This window comes from Euleptes europaea, chromosome 1 (assembly GCF_029931775.1).
Source record: "Euleptes europaea isolate rEulEur1 chromosome 1, rEulEur1.hap1, whole genome shotgun sequence".
NCBI lineage: Eukaryota > Metazoa > Chordata > Lepidosauria > Squamata > Sphaerodactylidae > Euleptes > Euleptes europaea.
Window position 1 is genome coordinate 128,109,215 of NC_079312.1, and position 24,640 is coordinate 128,133,854.

A 24,640-nucleotide genomic window follows, 5' to 3' on the forward strand; every position below is an offset into this window, starting at 1 on the left:
TTTGCGCCCCCCCCCCCAAAAAAAAACCTTTTCCTTGCAGGGTACAGGGCTGCTGAGAGGCATCCATGGAACCCATGGAAAAGGATTCCCACTGGGGGAAGTGGGGGTAGGAAATTATCATCCCTTAACTGGCCAAAAAGCCTCTCTATGAATCCATAATTGCACACCTTAACCCTTCGCTTCATTAGGACACATAACAACTTCTCTGTTGCTCTAGGAGAGCTAAGATTTCGAGTCAAGCAAAAGTTTAAAACAAGCATTTATACTCGCCTACAGAAGCATCTGGCTACTGTAGAATCCCCACAATTACAAGCATTGTGCCCGGGAAGAGCGTAACAACAAACTTAGGCAGGTGGACATCCAGGACCTCCCAGAGGAACCTGGGCTTGGTGGCTTTTGTACTCCCATAGTGCCCTCCTCTTCCTCCCTCAGCAGCCTTAGCAGGAAAGGACCTTGGTCTGCTTGCACAAATTCAGTATATCTTGCTCTCTGTCTCCCAGGCTTCTCTGACATTGGTACACCTTCGCTTTTCCTCCTGACACGCTTTGATTTTTTATCTCCTATATTTATCTCATGCACACATATATATAAAATCAAAGCGTGACATATACATAAATATATATATATCCATTGGTGGTGATTTTCAAGAGCAACATGAGATTAAATGGCCTTTGAAGATCCTTTGGAGTGTCAAATGCCAGGATTCCACAATTTGTTCACAAGTCAATTACACATTGCCAGGAGGCATCTGTCCATCCCTCTCGTGTTCTGGATACCATTATTTTTGATGCTAAAGCCGCAAAGGTGACACTTCCACTGGCTTGGTTCTTAACCTCACAATGCAACGCCAAGCTCACCCTATTGCAATCCTCCAGGAAGCTGGGGATGTCACTGTCTGTCGGCTGAAAGCTAACAAGGTCCGAGTGTCCTTCCTCCTCCATCAGCAGGAGCCCCTCTGCGTCATCTCGAGAGACTGGTGAAGGAGGAGAGGGGGGAGAAAGCCGTGTGAAAAGCAAACAGAAGGCTCGCCTACACAGCACTGTTCCCCAAGCCACCGAACACACCAGCCCCAAAGCGCTTGCACAGCACTCTCACACGGCACTGCAGCAGCCTGGGAAGATTTTATCTGTAGGCAGATTCTACTCAATTAGCTCCTAAAATAAAGGTGTCGGATGACTCATTCATCCAGAGTCAGAAAACATCGGACTCGCTGAAGTCTTCACATGTGTCCTGCCTCCTTTCTTCAGGCCCACAAAAGGCATACCAACATGGCAAGATTCTCAGTAAAGACACCCTCCCTCAGGAGTGACAACCCTGTATGCGGAGAGGATGAGCTGCTGAGAAAGGAGGACAGAAAACTGGAAGAAGGCTGCGGTTCTCTATACCACTAGTAAGGGCCTTATTGATGCCTTTAACAACTGTAGGAAGAGAGTGAAATACAACAGGCAAGGTTTCCCCCCACCTGTGTACCTCTGTGTTGGGAAAGAGCTGCACCTGTTGGGACTGAGCCTGCCATGAAAAAGCACAGCACTTGTGCCAGGAAATAAAAGGTGACAACCCCACATACTCACAAACCAGTTGGGCATGCAAGTGCAAACAACAGGCAAAAAGCTCCTTCGATGGCGAGATGAATCACAACTGTATTGCACAAGCCAGTATCGCCTCTTGGTTGTTATTGTGGCTATCTTGAAGCACTGGGCTAGGCCAGCCTGTGTTGTGCTTAGGGGCCAGAGGAAAATTGCCCAAGGCGCAACATGAAGAGCAGTAAAACAGCCCAGCTCTCTAGCAAGAAGCTCATTGCAAAGAATCTCCCAAAAGTTGCAAGTAACCATGTCTGCCAATGGCATCTCGCCTCCCTTTGGGACCTATCTGGTGACCGTAGCTGCCTGTCACACAGGGCATTGTCCTCCTCATTTTAAATAATGATATACGCATTTATAGGTAGCCTGGTCATTCAATCCCCCCAATCACCCCATCAAGATAACATCTGTTACCTATACTCAAGTCAAGGCACGAAATGTTTATAATAGACAGCATAAGAAGGTGCAGTATCTATCTATCTATCTATCTATCTGTACCTAAATCATAAAAAAATGACTATTACATGTATTCTCAATAACGAACAACAATAATGAACAACCATACATAAACAGAGTAATGAACAACCATACAACATATTCCATGGAAGTCTTTAGACTAACACATAGTATTTTCTTTATCTCTTGCAGGAGATGTGAAAAACGAATGCATCACAGGAAAAGGTGAGTAGAAACACAGTTGACCATATGTCTTGAAGCTTGCACCTTCTTGACTTACGCTGTCTATTCTTATTTAGGTTACATTGTAGCATAAGGGTATTCCAGTTTTGTACCACAAAATGTTTATTAGCAGCTCTTTCTGCTCCTCCTTAAACAGAATCCTCAATAATCGCCATCCTGGGTCTTGCATTGTTGCAGTGACAAATGGGATTGTCCACCCAGGACAGCAATCCCAAAATGTATGCCTGTCCTAACATCCTTCTTACTGTGAACCAGCAGGCCCCTTGTCTGTTTCCCTCCGGAGCGATCTTCTTACCTTGATGCAGGTCCTCATGCAAGGAGCCTGCATGGCTCGGGCTGGAGGGAGGGACTTCAGAGCCAGGCACATCTCCATTGGGCGTCAGGGATATATGACAGTTCCAGCCAGTCTCAAGTCCCATTTTTTCAGCAAATACCTGTGGGAAAGGGAAGGTACGAGGCTTTGAAGAGACCAGAGCGCTGGGATCCTTATCCGGATTCCTCTTCGAGAGCAGATGCTACAAGCAAACCGCTTACAGTTCCCAATATTTTAATCAAAGCTGCACTAATGCAGAAATCAGCATGAGATGCTCCGTTTCTTTGGCTGCAATGCATGGACTTTGGGGGACCAGCTCTGTGCTGGTAAAGCCAGAAATGGAGGCGTGTGGAAGTAACAGAGGAGACAGGAGCAAGAATACCAAAGCAGTGATAAACAGAGTCACCCAGACAAATAATGGAAGTCATCGCAGGTTCACCCCTCTAGGCCATGGGCTTCAGGTTTCCAATTCTGCTCTGTAAATCTGAGTACCAGACATTTTAAAATCACTTTAATTTATAGTTGCGCAGGTTTCTGGACACTTTGGCTGTGAAGATGGAATGCTTTCGAAAGAAAATGTGTAACATGAACAGGCTGGGGCTTTTTCACACGTACAAATTTGGACTTCTTTGCTCGACTTCCTAACATAGCAATTGGGGGCAACGGAATTACTAAGGCTTTGATCTGGCTGTAAGTTTCTGCTAACAGAAGGGAGAACACGATTTTCACCAGTCCTCCCTTCCCACCAGACCACATTCAGCTGTCACCGTGTCCCCCGCCCCCCCAGGAACAGCATTTAAGGCTGAAGTGAGAAGCAACGAAGTCTTGTTCTGCTTTTTATCTATTTAAAACATGCTTATGCTGTTTTCCCATCCGATCAGCATCCACAAGGCAGTGAAAGCATTAAAACCTTGCAACATCTTAAAAACAACATTTAAAATTCTAAAATAATTCAATAAAAACACATAAACATACAATGCTAGAAACAGGGAGGAGGGCCAATAACTGTTCCTGGGGGTATGCCAAATACAACAAAAAACCTTCACCTGTGGGCAGAAGACAACAATCAAGGGAGACTGGCGAACCTCCCTGGGGAGCGAGTTCCAAATTTTTGCTGCATGACCACAAAGGCTCTTTCTCGGGTCGCCACATGTCTAACCTCAGGTGGTGGGGGCAACCAAAGCAGAGCCTCCAAAGATGACCAGAGGAAACAGGTAGATGAGAAAAAGCAGCCCTTAAGGTATGTTGGTCCCAGGTTACAAATACTATGGGATTCAAGCCTACATTACGAAGTCCAGCATGGAGAGCCTGCGTGGTGTAGTGGTTAACAGCAGTGATTTGGAGCAGTGGAGTCTGATCTGGAGAACCAGGTTTAATTCCCCACTCCTCCACATGAGCGGCGGATGCTAATCTGGTGAACCAGGTTGGTTTCCCTACTCTTACACATGAAGCCAGCTGGGTGACCTTGGACTAGTCACAGCTCTCTTCGAGCTCTCTCAGCCCCACCTACCTCACAGGGTGTCTGTTGTGGGGAGGGGAAGGGAAGGTGATTGTTAGCTGGTTTGATTCTGCCTTAAGTGGTAGAGAAAGTCGGCATATAAAAAACCAACTCTTCTTCTTCTTTCTCTTTCAGCAAAATGAGTTCAAATATGAAAATACTGCACACAAACCGATCTTCCCCCAGTATATTTACCTACCAAAATACATGTATCCCTTCTTTTAATTTTATAAAATTCTCAAAACAATTAAAACCAAGTTTAAAAAATAAAGCACTGCATTATATAAAATAGTGAGCTAGCTCTACAAAGGGACTTCCTCAGACTGAAGAGCCACCAGAAGGAACTATGAATATGCATTCTAAAATACACATCAACACATGAAGCTGCCTTCTACTGAATCGGACCTTTGGTCCATCAAAGTCAGTATTGTCTGCTCAGACCAGCAGCATCTGTCCAGGGTCTCAGGCAGCTTTCACATCACCTACTTGCCTAGTCCCTTTAACTGGAGATGTCAGGGATTGAAGCTGGGACCTTCTGCATGCCAAGCAGATGCTCTTCCACTGAGCCACGGCCCCTCCCCACCAGGAATAATCAACACCAGGAATAATCCCTCAACTCACATAATGTCAGAACTGGCCCAAGGACAAGACAGGTAGTTCTACCCTTCATTTGGAGGGGCAACATGCAAAGAAAAGTAGCACAAACACACGGTCGGCCTACCTTGCTCTTGAGTTCATCTTCCAGGGAGAAGTAGACAAACCGAATGCAGGCATTCACTAGCCCTTCAATGAGGCGAACAACGTCCGACCTGGCCTGATACTGAGATGAGACCATTCCCATGAAGATCTGACCACTCAGAGCCTGAATGCAGTCCTCCTTCTCCATCACTTCCCCGATCCCTTCTTTGAGCATGCAAACAACATGCAAACACATTGGGAAAGACACACAATGGATTTACAGGCGTGCAGGAATTGGGGCATAGTTGTAGGGAGACGCACACATGGACACAAATTTAAGAAGGAAGAGACCACCAGTGAGCCCAAGCATAACACATATATATATATAGAGAGAGAGAGAGAAGAAAGTAAAGGTGCTCATTAGTTAACAAGAAAACAAAATGGAAAAAGCACGTTCTGCTTGACACATAAAGTTGTATAACATCAGGGCCTCGGTTTATATATGTAGCAGAATGAAGCGGTCAAATCCGTTAAGTGGTAGGGTGGACTACACCACTTCAGACTGCAAGCAAGGGGCGCCACTGGCAAACACTCTCTCACAATAATCCACTGGTTTTTCTACTTCCTGGGAACATTAAAAAGTATGGTCCCACCACCTGCAATCCAAAGCGGCACTGCCCATTCCGCTCTCAGAACTCAAGACTAGACGGCGTGGGTAGATCACGCTTGAGATGGTGACCTTATCCAAAGAGCAACCAGGAGAGTCTTATTTATTTATTTTTAAGTTCACATTTGTAGTCCGCCCTCCCCAGCAAGCCAGCTCAGGGCGGCTTGCTGGTCGTGCCCTACTTATATCATCACCATTATTTTAAAGCAGTTGCTTTAGTGGATCCCCTCCCCCCAATAATTGTTCTAGCAAAAGCTTATACAAAAAGAAAAGAAAAGAAAAAGGTTGAGGAGGCATATTACTTATTTTACTGTTTTAGGAAAAGTGGCAGTAGAATTCCTTCAGAAAGCCAAAATGTTTATAAACCTTCATTTTTGTACTGTACGGTCATTTCTAGAGGTCTGGATAACCTTTCTTGACTAGCGTTGTAGATTAGCAGGAAATAAGACACTCGGGGAGCAGAAAGCTGGGAAATGCATCTGGTCGTGTGTACTTGGGACGCCTGAAAAAAGAGTCCTTCACGATTGGTTCAAGGACACTCAGGAAGTTTGCCTGGCTGGAACTAAGAAGCTTTGAAGCTGGGTAGAAGGTGATCTGAAGAAGCTGGATCAAATAAACCCTCTTGCTGATGACAGGGCATGTTGCCCTAATAATAGGAGGATGCAGCATGAATTTAACCTGGCAGATCAGATGGCTACAAGGGTAAGACCTTGAAGCTGAAGAAAATGCAGAATCCTGGAGCAAAATGGGGACCAACAAATTGCCCTGAACCACCATACTACATTGTGCTAGTGTATAATAACAGAAAGGGGGGTTGTTTGATTGCCTAAATAGCATTACCTATTTAAATCTCAGGATTGGGTATTTTGGGGGTTCCAGAGTTTGGAAATAGGTCTTCCCCAAATTTTCTTAGAATTAATCACCTTGGGAATCTCACTTAAGTAATTTGGTAGAACCAAATTATTCCTTTCCTTTATCCCTTAGAAGTTCCTTGATCCATTGATCTTGAGCAGCATATATCTAATGTTTTAGGGATATAAGGACTGAAACAAATCTTGCCACTGACAATGTAGCCTTGGAATCCCTGTCAGTAAAAAAGGCCTTATGTCAGACACAGAGGAAATTATTCCATGCCCTGCCCTAGAAAACTGACCGTGAGTGTATCTGTCATCAGAACAGCACAGTTTGCATTTAAGGAAAATGTAGAAGAGAAGAAGAATTGTTTTTTATAAGCTGACTTTCTCTACCACGTAAGCAAGAATCAAACAAGCTAACAATCACTTTCCTTTCCCCTCCCCACAATAGACACCCAGTGAGTAGGTGGGGCTGAGAGTGTAACGGTACCCTTCTATATCCCCTGTAATATGGACACCCTTGGACTCTCGTATCTGTACATTGGGACTGTTGCTGAATGGCAGGGGAGACATGGAGAGAGACAACACCACACTCCAAGACACAGGAGGACCCCAGACACCCCACTGGACATCGCTGTACGGAGTCAGCAGGGACCTGTGAATGGCACTGTGCCGGCGTAGGCCAAGGGCTGGGCGATGCCCGCAGTCCTCAGACGTGCGGGAGGTATTTAGCCCCTTTCGGAGCAGGCGACAAAGATTATGCTATCTACCAGGGTCAGAAGTCAGAGGCGTCGTCAAAGCAGGCAGGAGTCAACGGCCGGAAAGATGAATCAGAGGCAGTAGCAGGAACACAGAGAAACTGCACGGTTGCTTCCACAAAGTGAAAGCATGCCTGCACTGCCTTTATCAGTCAGTGCAGTTCCAAGCTAGGCTTCATCCTGAAAAGACTCAGCACCAGTTCTCTGTCTGTTTAGCCTCTCCAAGCGAGCACTCCTCCTTTTATCCTGCAAAACCACACGCTGCCGAGTCCTGATATGCCTATCAGGTTCAGGTGAGCTTGGAGGGCTGCCATTCTCAGCTTCTGCTGCAGGGGTTGGGGGAAGAGTAGCTTCTGTCTGCCCTTGTTCCATCTCTCTGCCTAGCTGTGGTTCCTGCTGAGTTGTTTCAGGCTCCCGTGCTACTGACTGCAATGGAGGTACTGAAGGCCCAGAGGCAACCTGTTCCTCCACTTCAGCTTCAGAGTCCTCCGAGTCCTCAGCTCCCAAGGCAGGGCCCATGACAGGCACACAGCACCTGGACCCGGAAAAAGGAAGTGGACCTGAACTCCATCTTGGATCTGAATGCAGAGCAGAACAGAGAACTCCAAAATCTGCTCCTGAGCCTCCCTGCCAGAGACTGGCCCCTGGAACAGCTGCCTTCCTGGACACCTTTGCATAACCAAAGAGACGGCCAGCATATCAAGATCTGCCTAATGACCTTGGACTCTGAACAATGACAGTTCCCCTTCCTCATTTTGCATTCCTTCTCTGGGATAGTCTCACTACATGCTAATCCCATTTTCCCATTCTCTCCTTCCCCTTCTCCTCCTCCTAACTCCTGGCCAGCTGTCAATATCGCAATCAATCGATACTTGACAGCCATCAATCCTTTTCACCCATAATCTTTCACCACTCATGAAGCAATCTTACCTTTGTGCCCCAATGCTCACATGCCCTGTGAGTCAGTCTGCCCCATGGGCAGAATTTGACTATAAAACAGAGAGCCCTGGCACATGTCAGTGGCTTCTCATTTTGGATCCAGAACACAAGATGTGAGTCCTACACCTGGCGTGTAGTCTTTTTCCCTTCCCTCGTGCAGTTGCTATTCTGGAACCTCATTCTGCAGGAAAGGTGACTATGAACTGCTTGGGAATCTCAACCCTTTACTTTCTTAGCTCTGTGTGTGTTGGGAATTAACTGTTTGTGTGTGTGTGTGTGTTTTTTACCCTATTTGATTACCTTTAATAAAACCCTTAAAATTCATACAAGCCTCATTATTGGGTTGCTCTCCATTTGGCTCGCTCACCTAGGGGCAGAATTGGTTTAGAAAGATCCCCACGCCAGCCTCTTGCAAAGCTCTATTTAGTCTCCAGCTAATTTCCCCAAATAAAAGGAGACCCCCTCTGTCTGGCGTAACAAGAGAGCTCCAAGAGAGCTATGACTAGCCCAAGGTCACCCAGCTGGCTTCATGTGGAGGAGTGGGGAAACCAGCCCGGTTCGCCTCCACCACTTATGTGGAGGAGTGGGGAATCAAACCCGGTTCTCCAGATTAGAGTCCATCGCTTCAAACCACCGCTGTTAACCACTTTACCACGCTGTAAAATGTTTTGGAGGTCATTAATTCATAAGATTGCCATAAGTGATTTGAGGGTATATAAAACACAAAATGTTTTGAGCCTCAGCTACCTCCTACAGAGCCAAACTTTACATATGGATGGAAGTGGCCTAATTAAAGGCTTCTAAGGGACCAGGCATCAGAAGTCACAGTGGATCTTGAACTCACAACTGGACCTAACTCATGTGCCACTAAATCTCTGAACAAAGGAAAGACAGATACCCCACAACAGCTAGGGTCTACTTGCAATAGCAGGTTGCAAAACAGGTCACAGAGTAGCACCTGACCACTTTATAACTTTTCGGGTCAGGCCTGATTGCTGCTCCATGCAACTAGGAGACCTGCTACTACTGGCTACAGACTGTGCTGCCCTTGGCTACCCAGAAATCTGACCTGACACCAGTCTAGAAGCAAATCATATTAAGAAGAAACTCATATTTGGACAGATGGTCCATCAGTTGCTGGAAACTCTAGAGTCTAGGAGGAGTAATTTCTTCCTTCTCCACATAAAGGGTGATGTGGTGATTAGGTGTGCATCTATCTCATGCACAGAGTGAAGTGGAAGGAATACTCACCTTCCAGACTAACAGAGCCAGTGTGGTGTCATGGTTAAGAGCAGTGGTTTGAAGCAGTGGACTCTAATTTGGAGAACCGGGTTTGATTCTCCACTCCTCAACATGAGTGGCGGATGCTAATCTGGTGAACTGGGTGGTTTTCCCACTCCACCACATGAAGCCAGCTAGGTGACCTTGGGCTAGTCACACTCTCTCCGCCCCACATACCTCCCAGGGTGCCTGTTGTGGGGAGGGGAAAGGAAGGTGATTGTAAGCCGGTTTGATTCTTGCATAAGTGGTAAAGGAAATCAGCATATAAAAACCAACTCTTCTTCTTCTAATAGGGTACACAGATGTGAAGGGTGTGAAAGAATATACAAGTTTTTCCCAGATGGCCGTCTCTGGATTATGGCAAGTTTGAATCAAGATGGGTTTGCCCCATAGTTAATTCTAGATGCAGAAGGGCGGTAAACAGCATAGCACGCAGGTGGAGGCCAGGGACATACCATCAGAACTCCAGCTGTTCCTTCGGCTGCTCTGCTTGATGGGCGTCGTCCCTGGGAGATCACAGGATGTGAAAATCGCACTCTGACCAGGGACCTGAACAAGCTCTATGCACTTGCCGTTGAGCTGGGAGGACAAGGCACAGTGCATGGGCTTGTAGGAGAAGGCAGAGCAATAGCCGGAGAGACAGGCACGCTGGTAAAAATCCAACACTTTCTTCCTGGGGAGGGGAGAGAAAAAAGGCAAATGGCTATCAGAGACATATTTTGCACAATGTAGCTTCACAATACAGAAAGAACTGACTGGCCTAGAGATACGGCCCCCTAGATTCTATCCAGGAATAAAACGCTTTTCTTAGCAGGTTCCATTCGTTCCTGTTCAGATAGTTTGGAGTATCATTCCTTTGATACTAATGGTGCAGGGATTTGCAAACAACGAAACCCTCTGATGATCCACGTGTCTCAAGAGATCAACGCTTGCTTCCCCACACCCGGCATTCAAGAGTCCTTTACAAGTGTGGCTTAGAAGTGACAGCAGCAGCCCCACCCATATTGATCCCATGCAAGACAAATCAGAAACCGATCGATCGGGAAAAACCAAGGAAATTAAGCATTGCACACATTTCTGCTCAGTAAGGCTGTCATATGAGCTAAAAGTTCAGACAGCTATTTATGTAATCTAACAGCAAGCGACTTCCCCTTTTCTGCAATGGTATCACCTGCTCCAATTCAGCCGATAACTTGACAGCCATGTGAAACTAACAGAAGAGAGAAGGAACCTTTCACAGGGATGATTACAATACTGTAGAAGGAATTCCTTTTTTCTCTTTAAAAACCTACCCTCCCAAGTCTCCCCTTCCCCCAACCAAGGAGACATCTGGGATGTGGTAGAAAGGGAGGGCCCCTGACCTGGATGGTTCAGGCTTGCCTGATCTCATCATATCTCAGAAGCTAAGTAGGCTCAGCTCCGGTTAGTACTTGGATGGGAGACCACCAAGGAAGTCCAGGGTTGCTGCGCAGAGGCAGGCAAAGGCCAACCTCATCTACTCATCTCTTGCCTTGAAAGCCCTACGGGGTTGCCATAAGTCAGCTGTGACTTGAGGGCCCTTCCCACTGCCGAAAAGGGAGAGCTCATGCTGGCCCCAGAAAAACTGATTTAAAAAATGATAAGATACTGTTTTTCCTTTTTAAAAAAGAAAGGAGGGACAGTGGCTCAGTGGTAGAGCATCTGCTTGGCATGCAGAAGGTCCCAGGTTCAATCCCCGGCATCTCCAGTTAAAAGGACTAGGCAAGTAAGTGATGTGAAAGCTGCCTGAGACCCTGGACAGATGCTGCTGGTCTGAGTAGACAATACTGACTTTGATGGACCAAGGGTCTGATTCAGCATAAGGCAGCTTCATGTGTTCATGTGTACAGTATGTGTTCATACACAATTGCTGATGAGAATAAGAACTCATCTTCTTTTGTACTAAAAAAAGTTTTATATCAGAATCCACTTCAGGTTTTGAGGGGAGGGGTGACAGACAATGGCAAATTGCTTGCTGTGGGGACCAATGGGTGCTTACCACAGTTATACAAAACACACACCTCTACTGCATGAATTCTTGGTTGCACTTCTATGGGTTATTTTTGGCTTTTTCAAAGTATATCTTGAAGTAAAACCAGTTTTAGCCCAGACCACAGCACAATGCTAGAAGGGTGAAACATGTATCGAGGCAACAATAGTGCTACGATACTGCCTTCATACCCCTGCTGGTATGAATCCTAAAAGCAGATTCTACACATTCAATAATAATTCTATTGGAATTCTTCACTGCCTGAATTTTTCTGTCGAGGCAGGAAGGTGAAGGATTACAACAATACCAAATCCAACGATATGTGGATCTGGTCAAGACCTTCCTCTGCAGGAAGCCTCTGCAAACAGCACCTTGCCGCTGCTCTGATTCATAAGCAGCTTTGAACTGCCTTCGGAGAAACATGAACAGCCTGAAGGATGCGGCTCAAGGAGCAGCTCTGCCAATAATTCATTTGATAAGGCCAGTGACTTGAGCAGGCGGAAGGTAAGGTTGCCTACCTGTCAGAGCCAGATAGAGGATAAATATCGGCGCCATCCCAGAAGTCAGTGCAGGCCTCAAGGATGATGTCAGCTGTCCCATGGGAAAGCATCTGCTCAGTGCCTAGCAGAGAAAATTGGGCCCGAGTCTTAAGCCTGAAAATTGCTGGATGAAAGACGCATTAATTTCACAGATTTCTAATGCTCCGTATCGCCCACAGGCACTGTGGTACGTTTGACAAATCGAGGAGGAGGAGGAGGAGAGAGAGAGAGAGCAGCCAAAATCAGTCATTTATTTTACCCTCTAAATTACTACCATAGAAGAACATCAACTGTCAGCAGCTGGGAGAGAGGCCAAAGGGGCCTCCAGACAGAGCTTCCCAGGAAGGAAATTTCCATGGCCAGCAGATGACTAACTACATGATACACTGCTTACGGGTCCACTGTGGGTCCTGTCAACCAGGCGAGCTGTGCATTTGCTGAAATGTAATGTCCAGGGACAGGGGGACCCCATTCAGACTGGAACCAGAGCACCTGGGGAAATGGGGCTTAAGCCTTCCTCTCTGCAACATTTCCCTGACCCAAAGCAGCCACATTTGGCAAGCTTGTGTACTGATGGGCTACACCAAGGGTGCCCAGTGTGACGCCCATGGGCACTATGGCACTCACCAACACCTTTCCTGGTGACTGTCAAGTGTTTTTAGAAAATGGGTGGGGCCAGATAGGGCTTCTGATTGGCTGTGGTGATTTTTTTTAAGTTGCTTCAGCAGCAGCCGCAACCATAGCATAAGGATCTGAAGGTGAGTTGGGTGTATGCGAGAAAACACTTAACTTTATGTTCATTTAAAAAGTCATCCTGTTACAGAGCTTCTGCTTGAAATGTTGACAACTTGCTATTAAAGTTATGCACGGCCTAGCTCTCTGACATTTTGTTTTGTGTTGGTTCTGCCTCCTGTGGCAGGCATCTTGTGGTGGGCTCCAGCTCCTGTGGTAGCCCTTTTGTGGCTGCGCCCACCACCCTTTGTCATAATACCAAAGGTGCCCACAGACTCCAAAAGGCTAGGGATCCCTTCACTTAAGCTTTCCCAGTGGGGAAAACAGCAGATCTCCAGGGTCATTTCAAGTTGGGAAAACAGCATGGAGCAAAGGCTTAAGCCCCCTCTCCCCGGGCACTACAGTGTTGATCCGTAACAGGCACCTGATTTCCCCCCATGTCCAGATATTATTTCAGTCAACAGGACCCACAGCAGACCCCCTGCACGTGTCATACAGTTAGGCCCTCAAAGAACCTGCTGCTTTTGTCCACCTGCACAACTCCATCCATATCTCGGTCATGCTGGAATGTGAAAAAGACATTCTGAGCTTTTACGTATTTTATTTATTGATGCTTTAAGCCTACCAGGGGTGTCACTGTCAAAAATAATATTAAATTGAACTGAAACCATCCTGAGCAATTCGCACAACCGTTCAGACCTTTCACACATCCTAGAAAGCTGCAATGCAAGTGGGATATTCCTGGACCTTTTCCACATGCTGGAGTTACTCCTGATTTTCTTGGGAGTCGATCCACAAGCATTGGAATTGGTTTAGGCTGGGTTCTTCTGCACATATGCCCTCCCTGTGCATTTTTACAGTTGTGGAGTCAGTTTATTCTCTTCCACTTGTTTAAATAATGAGGATTTTCAAGGGAGGGTGCTTTCGTCATTGGTGTCATTACAGCACCCCCTTTATTTTTTTAGAAAACTGCCCTAAAATATTGATATAACACTGCAGTATTTTAATTATAGTTTATGCAGGTTCTCTGAATTCCCAGCTTTAATTTTTAAAAAGTCTCTAGTTTCTTCCCTTGAGGAGATATGCCTTTTTTCTTATATCTCCACAATGGACTTTTTTTTTAAAGCTGGGAATTTAGAGAACCTGGCTGAACGGTCATTACAAGACTACAAAGTTACATCGACATTTTAGGGTCCTTTAAAAAAAATTGAAATCACTATTTTGGGGGGGGGGGAGACGGAGTGGTTAATGATGACGACAGTCCAATAGTTGAAAAGTGGGCTGGAGGTGTGTGGGACAAAGAAGGCCAGTAGAAACATTACACTCTAGGGAAAAGCTGGCTTAAAATTGTCTTCCGGAAAAACATTGGGGTAAAAGTGATCTCGAAAGAGCTGGGGGGAAACCGCTGGGAAAACAAAAAATCCGAAGTGAATAACTAAAGGCACAAAAATGCATACAGAAATCAGGGGATAATCCAAAGATGTAAGGGGCCAGAACCAACAGAGAGAGAACTCCAGCAGAAAAGCACCTGCACATAATTAAACCTTTTACTTTGAAAGTATGCATGATCACAAAATCCAAACTGATTGTGACATCCAATCAAATAGAGTTTGACTTCCTTGGACTGTTCATCAGCTATTAATCCATTCCAAGGGACTTCCAACAAGCAACTACTACATTCAAGACTTGATCCTGGCACTTATAGGTGGTTCTGTAAATGCCTTAAAAAAACATCCCTCAGTGCCTAAATTTGATTTTTTTTTTTTTGTCCCCAGTTTCTGCAGACACTAGGGGATCATGGATAAAAGGGAAAGGGAAAAACAAGGGTGTGGACCATTCCTTCTCCACAGAAGTGTAGCACCTCAGTTCTGCCAGCCAAGAACATATTCACGCCTACTAAAAGGCAGAAGGAAATAACAAACAAGCCAATGAGATACCTTACTATACTGGAAGTGCGTTCAGTATCATAGATTGCCACTGCCTCAAGGCGGCAACTGGAACCATCCTCCCTATGCTAGGTTTAGGCCACAGCTGAGACTAGAGTAAGCAGGACACTGAAAAGGAGCTCCTCATCCAGGGACCTTCTTAAAAGGCATCTTATTGACAGATGAGTTTTTCCTCCTTGCTCCTTAGAACCTCTCCCCCAGTCCATTTCTGTTCTTAGAATACATATCAAGATCTTGAAGAAACATGGATGTGCTGCAAGGCAAATGGCCATTGCTGAGGTCATACATGATCATCACACTTCCAATCACATGCTAGTCAGAAGACAGCCAGGTGAGTAGCCTTACTGGTAGTGGTATCCTTAACAAAAAGGCTGATCATGTGACTCAAAGGCGGTCTCCTCTTGGTGACGAATGAGAGTTTCCCAAGCATCGTCTCTTTCACCATCTCATCGGAGGGCAAACGATAAAGTGCCAAGTAGTTCTCCTGCTTGAAAAGCTCTTTGGCACCAGGTGTAAAGCCTATAAAATTAACATGGAAGAAGAAGGAAGGTTAGTTGGAAGCCCAGGAAACTTGGTGCTGGCCTCTTTGAATGTCCATCATTCTGTCTTGCTGCTCTTCTCCACCCCGACTCTACTGGTGGTGTTAAGCCAATATTTCACCCTCCACATTTCTTGCAGCTTAACCACATCACTGAGCTCTAGTTCACACTTCTGGCTATCCGTACGCAATTAGCATGTTAGATCACCATCAAGTTTCTAACTAGTAGGTGCTATTAATGGTGCCCCAAAATGGAGGCTGCAACCACAGCTGCCACAATTTGCAGTTATGAAAACCCTTTCTTGAGCCACAATGACTGCACAGTGACTGCATATCTGGCAGAAGGGGTGTTCATATAAACTGCAGGACAAGTCTAGCAGTGGCCCCACACAATCTGTGAGGCCACCGCTCGGAGGTCACCAGATCTATGAACTGGCCCTGCTTATCCTGGCCATTGGCCATAACAAATAAACAACAACAACTGGCCCTGCAAGACAGAAGAAGAGACTGCTCTCAATTACAGAAGCAGTAGACGCAACCTTGCCATACGATTATGAGAACATAAGAACATAAGAAAAGCCCTGCTGGATCAGACCAAGGACCATCAAGTCCAGCAGTCTGTTCACACAGTGGCCAACCAGGTGCCTCTAGGAATCCCACAAACAAGACGACTGCAGCAGCATTATCCTGCCTGTGTTCCAAAGCACCTGATATATTCGGCATGCTCCTCTGATCCTGCAGAGAATAAGTATACATCATGACTAGTAGCCATGACTACCCCTCTCCTCCATGAACATGTCCACTCCCCTCTTAAAGCCTTCCAAGTTGGTAGCGATCACCACATCCTGGGGCAGGAAGTTCCACAATTTAACTATGCGTTGTGTGAAGAAAGACTTCCTTTTATCAGTTTTGAATCTCTCACCCTCCAGCTTCAGCAGATAACCCTGTGTTCTAGTACTATGACAGAGGGAGAAAAGCTTCTCCCTGTCCACTCTCTCCAAACCATGCATAATTTTATAGATCTCTATCGTGTCTCCTATTAACCGCCTTCTTTCCAAGCTAAACAGCCCTATCCACATGCAATTTTTTTTTAAAGCTCAGTAGAGAGCTGATGCCGCCCACATCGCTTTTCGCAGGCTCTTGGATGCAAAAAGAGCTTGGCAAACGTGAGAGGAACTGGCAGAGAGAGCTCTCACGCGCACAGCACGTTTTCTGCCTTGTTCAGACTATGAACGGTAACACACTGTCTCTAGACCCAGCTAGCTTACACTGACTTAGTACAGTAAAGTATAGAAAGGCTACACTGATTTCCACATCTTCTCTGCCCAACCTTCCACACAATGTTGACGCCACCAGGTAATGAGCAAAGGTTTCATTGTGACAAGACACTGACCCCACCAACCCCACGAAGAAAGATGTTGGGTTGATCAAAACTGGCTGATTGTAACCTAAATTGGCTGATTGTAATGTTGGCGTCTGGCATGTGGTTATAGATACCAACCTGAGGAAATGCCATTGTGCTGTTTTAACGTTTTTTAAAATAATTTTTATCTTGACATAGCGTTTTAAATAAATTATATTTACATTATCTATATATTTTGTTGATTCCACCCAACCTTGGGTACCCAGCTTCTGTTTTCTAGGCTGGGTTTCATTCCCCTCTTTTTTCCTTCTGTTAAGGCTACACTGATTGCCACTGCAAGCCACATCTTCTCTGCCCAACCTTCCGCACAATGTTGATGCCACCAGGTAATGACTTCCAAAGATCCGAACAAAGGTCTGATCATGGCAAGACATTGACCCCGCCGACCCAACAAAAAGATGTACAGGCAAAAGTGACCTTTCAGGTTTGTCAGCATTCAAGCAAGGGAAACTTTTCTAACAGCGCCTAAGCAACTCAGCAAAAATTACGTTGGACCTCCACCACCGACCACCACAATCGTTACCATCCTTACCTATAAGCCTGGCGAGCTCACAGAGCCCCCAGGGCACATGGACAGGCAACACGGCGTTGTGTGTTTCCTGTAAGGCGATGTTGCAGAGGTGGTCGGAGAAGCGGCACAGGCGTTCTGTCACGCTCGCGTTGCACAGGTTGAGCAGAACGTTCAAGCCCAGGGGCTTCAGGGAGGTTAAGTGCATCTGCCAGTTGGAGTCGTCAAACTGGATGCAGGAGGGGTTCTGCTGGTCCTGAGACAGGCTGAGCATCTCCAGGTGGTAATCGCACACAAAGTCTTCGGCCTCACACATCAGCCCCTCGCTGTCACCCTCGAACTGACTCTACGTTCAAAAGGGAGTCAGGTTAAGAAGAAGAGTTGGTTTTTATCTGCCGACTTCCTCTACCGCTTAAGGGAGACTCAGACCAGCTTACAATCACCTTCCCTTCCTCACCCCACAACAGACACCCTGTGAAGTAGGTGGGGCGGAGAGAGCTCTAAGAGAGCTGTGACTAGCCCAAGGTCACCCAGCTGGCTTCGTGTGTAGGAGTGGGGAAACAAATCCAGTTCACCAGATTAGAGTCCGCCACTCATGTGGTGGAGCGGGGAATCAAACCCGGTTCTCCAGATCAGACTCCACTGCTCCAAACCACCGCTCTTAACCACTACACCATGCTGGCTCTTACTGGGAGGAAGGGAACAAGATCTACTCAGCACAGCTCCTCACCACAGACAAAGGGTGCAGTGCTAGACTTAAAGTGCCAGCAGCTCTCCCCCTTAACAAGGGGGTGGAGACAGGATTCATAAAGGTAGGAAAGGTTAACATATGAAGGCCTCAAGGTTCTTCAGTGTAGCCAACACAAGAGTTAGCATTCTGGGGGGGGGGGGAATCTCACCTTTCATTTTACAAACTATTTTCTGGCTCTCGGGGTTATAGAAAACACACAGACGCTTAACCGGCAAGTGCGATTGCTAGCGTTCTATGGGAAACTGCATGACCACAACAGTAGTGTGACTTGACCCACAGCCATGGCCTGGCAGACACCATTACTTGTGAGTAGCTGGTACTTTTGGCCTTTACAAACCGGACACTCACACCAGCTTCATGTGACTGTACTTGTCCAAATTGCATTTTAGAAAACCACAGAAGGCTAAAAGGATCAAAGAACTGCAGCCGATACATCATTAGGCAACCCCTTGTTGGTAGCCACATTGTTCAAGTTAACCAACATGGTCACCAGTCAGGTAACTGGCAATCCAACAGCTGTCAGGTGATTTCCTCATTGCCCTTTCTGGCTTTAAAACTGACTGTACTTGCACACAGGGACTTACAAGCGATTTTGGCAAGGCCTTACAGGTCCACGACATGCGGTGTCTCCTTCCTTTACCCTCCCACTATACTTGGCCAAGTTCTCAACTCATAAGCCTAGAAGATTCTCCCCAGCTCACACCCCAGCTCTTCCCCTCCCACATTTCTGTCTTAGTAGACTAGGACACCGCCTCCACTCTGATGCTGGGGTGGGAGGTGTCTCCTCACACATGCAGCTCTTTGCATACCTTACCTGGACTGGCTGTGCCTCTCCCCACTCGGTGTCCTTGCTGAAGCTCACGTTGGATCCCGAAGGGTGCTTGCTTCGGCCAGATGTTTTCTTGTGGATGTGAGCGTCAGATGATTTTGGGGTGTTGCCAGTAGACCACTCGGTTCGGTCTTGCTCATTGGTGATACGAACTATGTCTGACAAAGGCCCCGAGAGCAGAGCATCCCTTTCGTGAGGCTGTAATATAACATAAGAACAGGGGGAAAAAAGAGTAAAACATGCAAGCTGAAATAAAAGGAAACTACATTACTCAGTTTAATTCTTCCCAGGAGACAAGAAGGTGGTCCCCTATTCAGTTCCCCTGCTCTACAAAAGGAGGTATTTAAGGGATTTCCCACCTCTCACTCTCTTCTCCACCCCCACCCTCCTACCCCACCAGTCTCAAGAATCTGACACTGGCTTTAAAGCAGGGGTCCTCAAACTACGGCCCGCGGGCCGGATTCGGCCCCTCAGGGTCCTGAACCTGGCCCCTCAGGCCGGGCCCAAAACCAGCGCCGCACCTCCCCACCGGGAACTACGAGCCCCATGATGCAGCATAGGGGCTTATTTTTGACTTTTGAGGATTTGGCTGGGGAAAATGTGCATCTAGAGAGCAGCAAATCCAAGGCAAAACCTTCCATGCATAAACATTTTCCCCCATCTGAATTCGCAAAAACTCTGCACACGGGCTTATTTTTTATTTTTGAGGATTTGGCTGGGGAAAATGTGCATTTAGAGAGCGGCCCTAGGATCGCACTGAGATAGAATTTTTAAAAAAATAAATAAGCCCCATATAGCAGCATGCCCAGGAAGCATCAAGCCGACCTCCTGCTAGACTAGTGACCCACCCTGCAGCCCTCTCCTTCAAACTGACCTTTCCCACTTCCCCTCCTAAATTTACCTCTTTTTTTATCCATATTCACCCTCTCCCTTTTTAAATCGGTCCTAATTTGACCTCTCTTCCCCCCCGCCCGCACCCCGCCCTCCTTTCTTGGCGTCTCGCTGAAAACTGCACAGCATCTTTTGCAGAAACGAAGATTTTGCAGAAAGCCTAAGTGGGAGACTGAGCCTAAGCATGCAGCTGGCCCCTTCCCTGGGCATCGGTAGTGTGCCCGACGAGAGGTAGGCATATATGCCACATCTGGTGGCACAGGGTGGCCAGTTGCCCACTTTTCTTCTGTAGGAAAAGAATAGCTGGTTTCTCTTTGCTGGGGGACATCAGTGGGGTTTTGTAGTCAGATGACGACCATGAAAGATTTTGTGTGCCCTTTCAGTTCTGGCGGTTCCTATAACAGTGCAATCCTGGTGCTATAAAACCCAGCCAGAGCAAAATACTAACTATATCTTTGTTACGCTGCAGAGGTGAGCGTGGTGTAGGGGAAACCTTCACCTTTAATAGTATAAATGCCTGTTAATTAAAGAGCTTGTGTGTGTGCCTGCTAGTGAGTGGGCTTGTGTGTGTGTTTGCTAGTGAGTGAGCTTGTGCGTTACTGCTGAGCAGTATGTGCAGTGTGAATAGGAATTTGTTCATATTTTTTTCAAACTATAGTCCGGCCCCCAACAGTGTTTGAGGGAGAGTGAAGTGGCCCCCTGTTTAAAAAGTTTGAGGACCCCTGCTTTAAAGTCTTTTCAAACTGTATCACACCACAAAAACAACACCATACAGGTTAGATTTTAATTAAAATCAGGGCTCTCACCCACTAAAACTGTTACACTGGAACAGCAAAGGTATTACCATGGCTGGGAATAGTGGATCCAGACTAAATTTTCCAGCAGTAAAAGAAAATTTTCCTGCCTCCCCACTCCCACGGTTCTGCCCTAAATGCTGCTCCTGAGGGAAAGAGAACTCTGAGGAGTGACATTGGGGCAGGGGGAAAAGAGAAGTGGTAGAAATTGCCAGTTTAGATCAACCCCCCCACACACACACATACAATCCTGAATAGATCTGAGTGTTGCATAAAAATGTAATTTTAATTCAATTTCAGCCTGCCTTTCTTGCATCTGGTGAAGGAGGCTCTAGAACAGAGCTGCCAAACATAAGGCCCATGGGCTGGATCCAGCCCCTTTACAGCTATTATCCAGCCCATGAGCCAGCCGAGGCAGCCACCCACCCACCCCGTCCCAATCTGGGCTGGCAAGGCATGGCCTGGCCAAGTGACATTTATGTCACATCTGGTCCTCGTAACAAATAAGTTCAACACCCCTGCTCTAAAATATGAAAGCCACAATGAACCTATTGGTGCTAAGGTGCCCCGAGAGCGGACTGATAAAGTCACAGAAAGGACTGAATCAAGCCACAGAAAGGACTGATTGGGGGGGCTCAATGAGGGGATGCCAGCAGAACACTTGACCTGCTCCCAGCCACCAGCAGTGCAGGATGGGTATCAGCTCCCAGGAACCAACCAGAAGCACCAGAAAAGGAACTGGACGTGCCCTGCTTGGGACAACAAAATATCCTGAACCCAACATGCACCAGACTCCTCATTATTGCAAGTGCCTGTTGAAGAATTTGGAGCATCTGTTAACGCTACTGATTTAGTTTTTCCTTGCGGCAGAAATCGGTGGGGAAAATATTAGAACTGAATCCAGAGGGTCTTGGTCAAGGCATCCTTTGCGGCTCAAGGACTCTTACCTCTTCTTCCATTTCTGGATGGCAAAAGGAACGTGTGGAGATCTCGTCTGTCAGGTCTTCATGGCTGCTATGAGGAGGCTCCACCTTGCCACTAAAGAACAAAACCGTCTCTGGACTGGGATTAGGCCAGGACAGAATTCCTTGCTTATCCACACAGCAAAGCACCTAAAACAGGCCCAAGACATCCCACAACACCCCAGAGATATACAATAAACTATTGGCAAGACTGTGGTCTAAATCACTGAGGCAGATAAACATCAGGCAGGACACCTCAGCTTGCAGGCCCAAGAGGAAGCAGGCCCCCTCCCCTTCCAAGTAGCCTCAGTCTTCGCAGGTCTACTGCTACTGAACCGAGATCAGCTCTAGAATAACCTTGGCTCTAATGGCAGGATTATGTACAGGTGCCATCACAGAACCGTTAAGATCGATACTTAGGTGGCAAGTGGCACCCCTTATTCACCGAGAGGGATTAACAACTAAACAGCGACCTATGGCCTTTAGTTACCCTGTAATGAACCACTGCCTGTCCCTCAAAAGGTAGAATCAGAATCGTTGAGTTGGAAGAGACCATGCAGGCCATCTAGTCCAACCCCCTGCTTAATGTAGGATCAGCCTAGAGCATCCCTGACAAGTGCTTGCCCTGCCTCTGCTTAAAGACTGCCAGTGAGGGAGAGCTCACCACTTCCCTAGGTAGCTGATACCATTGTCGAACAGCTCTTACTGTAAAAAAAAAAAATTCCTAATATCCAGCCGGTACCTTTCTGCCCGCAATTTAAACCCTATCCTCTGCTGCCAACAGGAACAGCTCCCTGCCCTCCTCTAAATGACAGCCCTTCAAACACTTGAAGAGCAAACATGTCCCCCCTCACCCTTCTCCAGACTAAACATTCCCAACTCCCTCAGCCTTTCCTCATAGGGCTTGATCTCCAAGAAGGTAGTCTTCTTGATACCACAAAGACCATATCCATGCACTCTCTGAGTTTGCAGCAAAAGTTATGCCTGGGGTTTGAACAGACAGAGGGCCAGACCCTATAGCAGGTCAATGGCAGCGTGTCCCAAGAAGGTAAAGAAGTAATCTGCTCCAAATTTACACTCCAAATTTCACAGAACTTCAGGCTTATCACATTTTTCTAGATATGGGGGAAAACTATAGTCAATTGCTTGGATCTAGTTAGCTATCAAGCTGAGCTAGATTGTCACAGCCATGGCAGGAACCTGACCTACTTTACTCCAGATATCAGGTCAGTCTGAACACATTACCTAAAAGCCACCATCCCAGCTTACGTAAGAAATCTCCTCATGGGACTTAGAAGAATCTTTTTTCACAACAAAGCAAACAAGAACACTAAATTAATGGACCTGCAAAGGCTCTCTTATCAAGGAAATTAGGGTATCAGTTATCAAATCTCTCCTTGCAATCATACTTACTGTGACAGATCCCAAGCTGTGAAGCAAGCTGGAGGTGAAGGTGAGTGTTGGAGACTTGCCCTTCAGGACATGCACAAAATGGCTCCAGATACACCGTATCATTTCCTGCCAGGAAAAACAGAGAGCCACAAGACTTTGACAACTGTGCATTGCACTGAGCGAGGAAGAGGCGGGTTTCAGGTGGGTTTCATTTTGAACTGTGATCCACTTCCAGAAAGCTAGGACCACATACACAGGGGATGCCAGGAGGCTAAAAAGAAAAGATGAAACAACTCCAACCTGCTCGATGCAAACAAACAATATGGAAGCCTGCTTGGTCATTGCTACCTTTTTCTTTGGGGGGGGGGGTAGTTCACATGGGATGAGATTTGGGTTATAAGGTTTGTTTTATGGATTTCATTGTGGGTTTAATTTTCGTATGGCAGCCCATTCAGGCAGCATTGCTATGGGATCAGATAAAGGGCTAATAAATAAACAACATTTTTAGTAAACCTTATGTCAGGTTGAATCCTTTTGGAAACAATTTACTGACCAGGGATTTTTTAATACACACAGGTGATAGAAGAAGAGTTGGCTTTTATATGCTGACTTTCTCTACCACTTAAGGAAGAATCAAACCGGCTTACAATCACCTTCCCTTCCCCACAACAGACACCCTGTAAGGTGGGCCTGAGAGAGGTCACCCAGCTGGCTTCATGTGGAGGAGTGGGGAAACCAACCCGGTTCACCAGATTAGCCTCCGTCGCTCATGTGGAGGAGTGAGGAATCAAACCTGGTTATCCAGATCAGACTCCACCGCTCCAAACCACTGCTCTTAACCACTACACCATGTTGGACAATCCCCACTAATGATTCCCAGTTTGTTAAAGATATGACACATAGGCAGAAAGCGCACCACTAACGACTCGCCAATGTTGTCTTAATAAATTGGTTATGTAACCGGAGAGACCTCTGCTGACCTCCTGACCACTACTTTACTTAATGAAAGTGGAATCCCAGGACTAGAACAGTTCTTAAGTGATATGTTCCATTCTGAAGGTGCCCAGCTACACTTAAAGCCCTTGTGCAAATTCTTGAAAGAGGTATAATCAGATTTCATTTAATCTTACAATGGATCTAGTTTAAACCAGGAACTGTTGCATTGGTAATCCAAGGACTGTGCACCGAAGGCCACAGATCTAGCTACGTTCAGAGGGTCACTCTCTTTTTACTTAGCAATACGATATGTATCAGAAACAAGAAAAAAAAATGAAAGCATATCTTAACTCCTCTGTTTGCTTCATGAAGGACAAGGATTCGTGTCCAGTAACTGAGCAATCCAAAGTTTATATACTAGAATGTATCCCCTACCTTGAAGTATGGTTTCTCAGCAGCAGCAACCACATTGCTAAATTTATTAGTAGTTTGTGACCTTGTTATCTTATCATCCTTAGACAAGGGGTGTGGACTAAGAGCCAAACAGAGACAGCAATCCTCAGGGGATAGTATTTTCCTATCTGGTACAAAAGGGTCTGGGATAGGAAAGAACATTGCAATTTCTAGGAAACAAAATCGTAACAACTGTGTTTCAACTGCTGGGGGGAAAAAAGGGGGGGAATATAGTTGTCAAAAACAAAACAAAAACCTTTCTCTGACTAAAGATACAGATATAGGCTGCAATCCTAAAAATTACTTTCTTGGGAGTAAGCCCTATTGAATAAATGGAACTTGCTTCTGAGTAGACCCCCCTTAGGTTTGCCTCCATAATCTGTATGTTCACATGTATTTAAAAGACCATAACAAGTGATTATTTTTTTAATAGCTGGGATTGGCAATCCTAGGGTTCTCGGTCACCCCAGCTCTTTGGGGAAAAGCACTAAGGACCTGCTCATCATCATCACTAAGGATCTGCTCATCATCATCATAATATTCTACCAAATTACTGCAATACAAGAGGACCATGAAAAAACCAATGGTTTTATCCTGAGTTTAAAACAAAAACAGCCAGTGCTGCTAGACTAGTTGTCCTTATTTAGTGTTATCTAAATCATGCTTTGGGT

The 24,640-nt window shown here is 46.2% G+C and overlaps 1 protein-coding gene across 4 annotated transcripts in view; it reads right to left on the reverse strand.

The window, feature by feature from the left end:
* The window catches only part of TMEM94 (transmembrane protein 94), a 92,681-nt gene that overhangs the window by 21,481 nt on the left and 46,560 nt on the right, over positions 1–24,640 (reverse strand). For all 4 annotated transcript variants that reach the window (XM_056857570.1, XM_056857578.1, XM_056857552.1 and 1 more), the window contains 10 exons: positions 22,602–22,706; positions 21,174–21,338; positions 18,527–18,739; positions 16,986–17,307; positions 14,838–15,011; positions 11,794–11,896; positions 9,723–9,940; positions 4,812–4,993; positions 2,575–2,713; positions 858–973 (listed from right to left, as the gene is read on the reverse strand). In XM_056857570.1, coding sequence (XP_056713548.1) covers positions 858–973; positions 2,575–2,713; positions 4,812–4,993; positions 9,723–9,940; positions 11,794–11,896; positions 14,838–15,011; positions 16,986–17,307; positions 18,527–18,739; positions 21,174–21,338; positions 22,602–22,706 — 1,737 coding nt within the window. The remainder of the gene's footprint in view (positions 1–857; positions 974–2,574; positions 2,714–4,811; positions 4,994–9,722; positions 9,941–11,793; positions 11,897–14,837; positions 15,012–16,985; positions 17,308–18,526; positions 18,740–21,173; positions 21,339–22,601; positions 22,707–24,640) is intronic.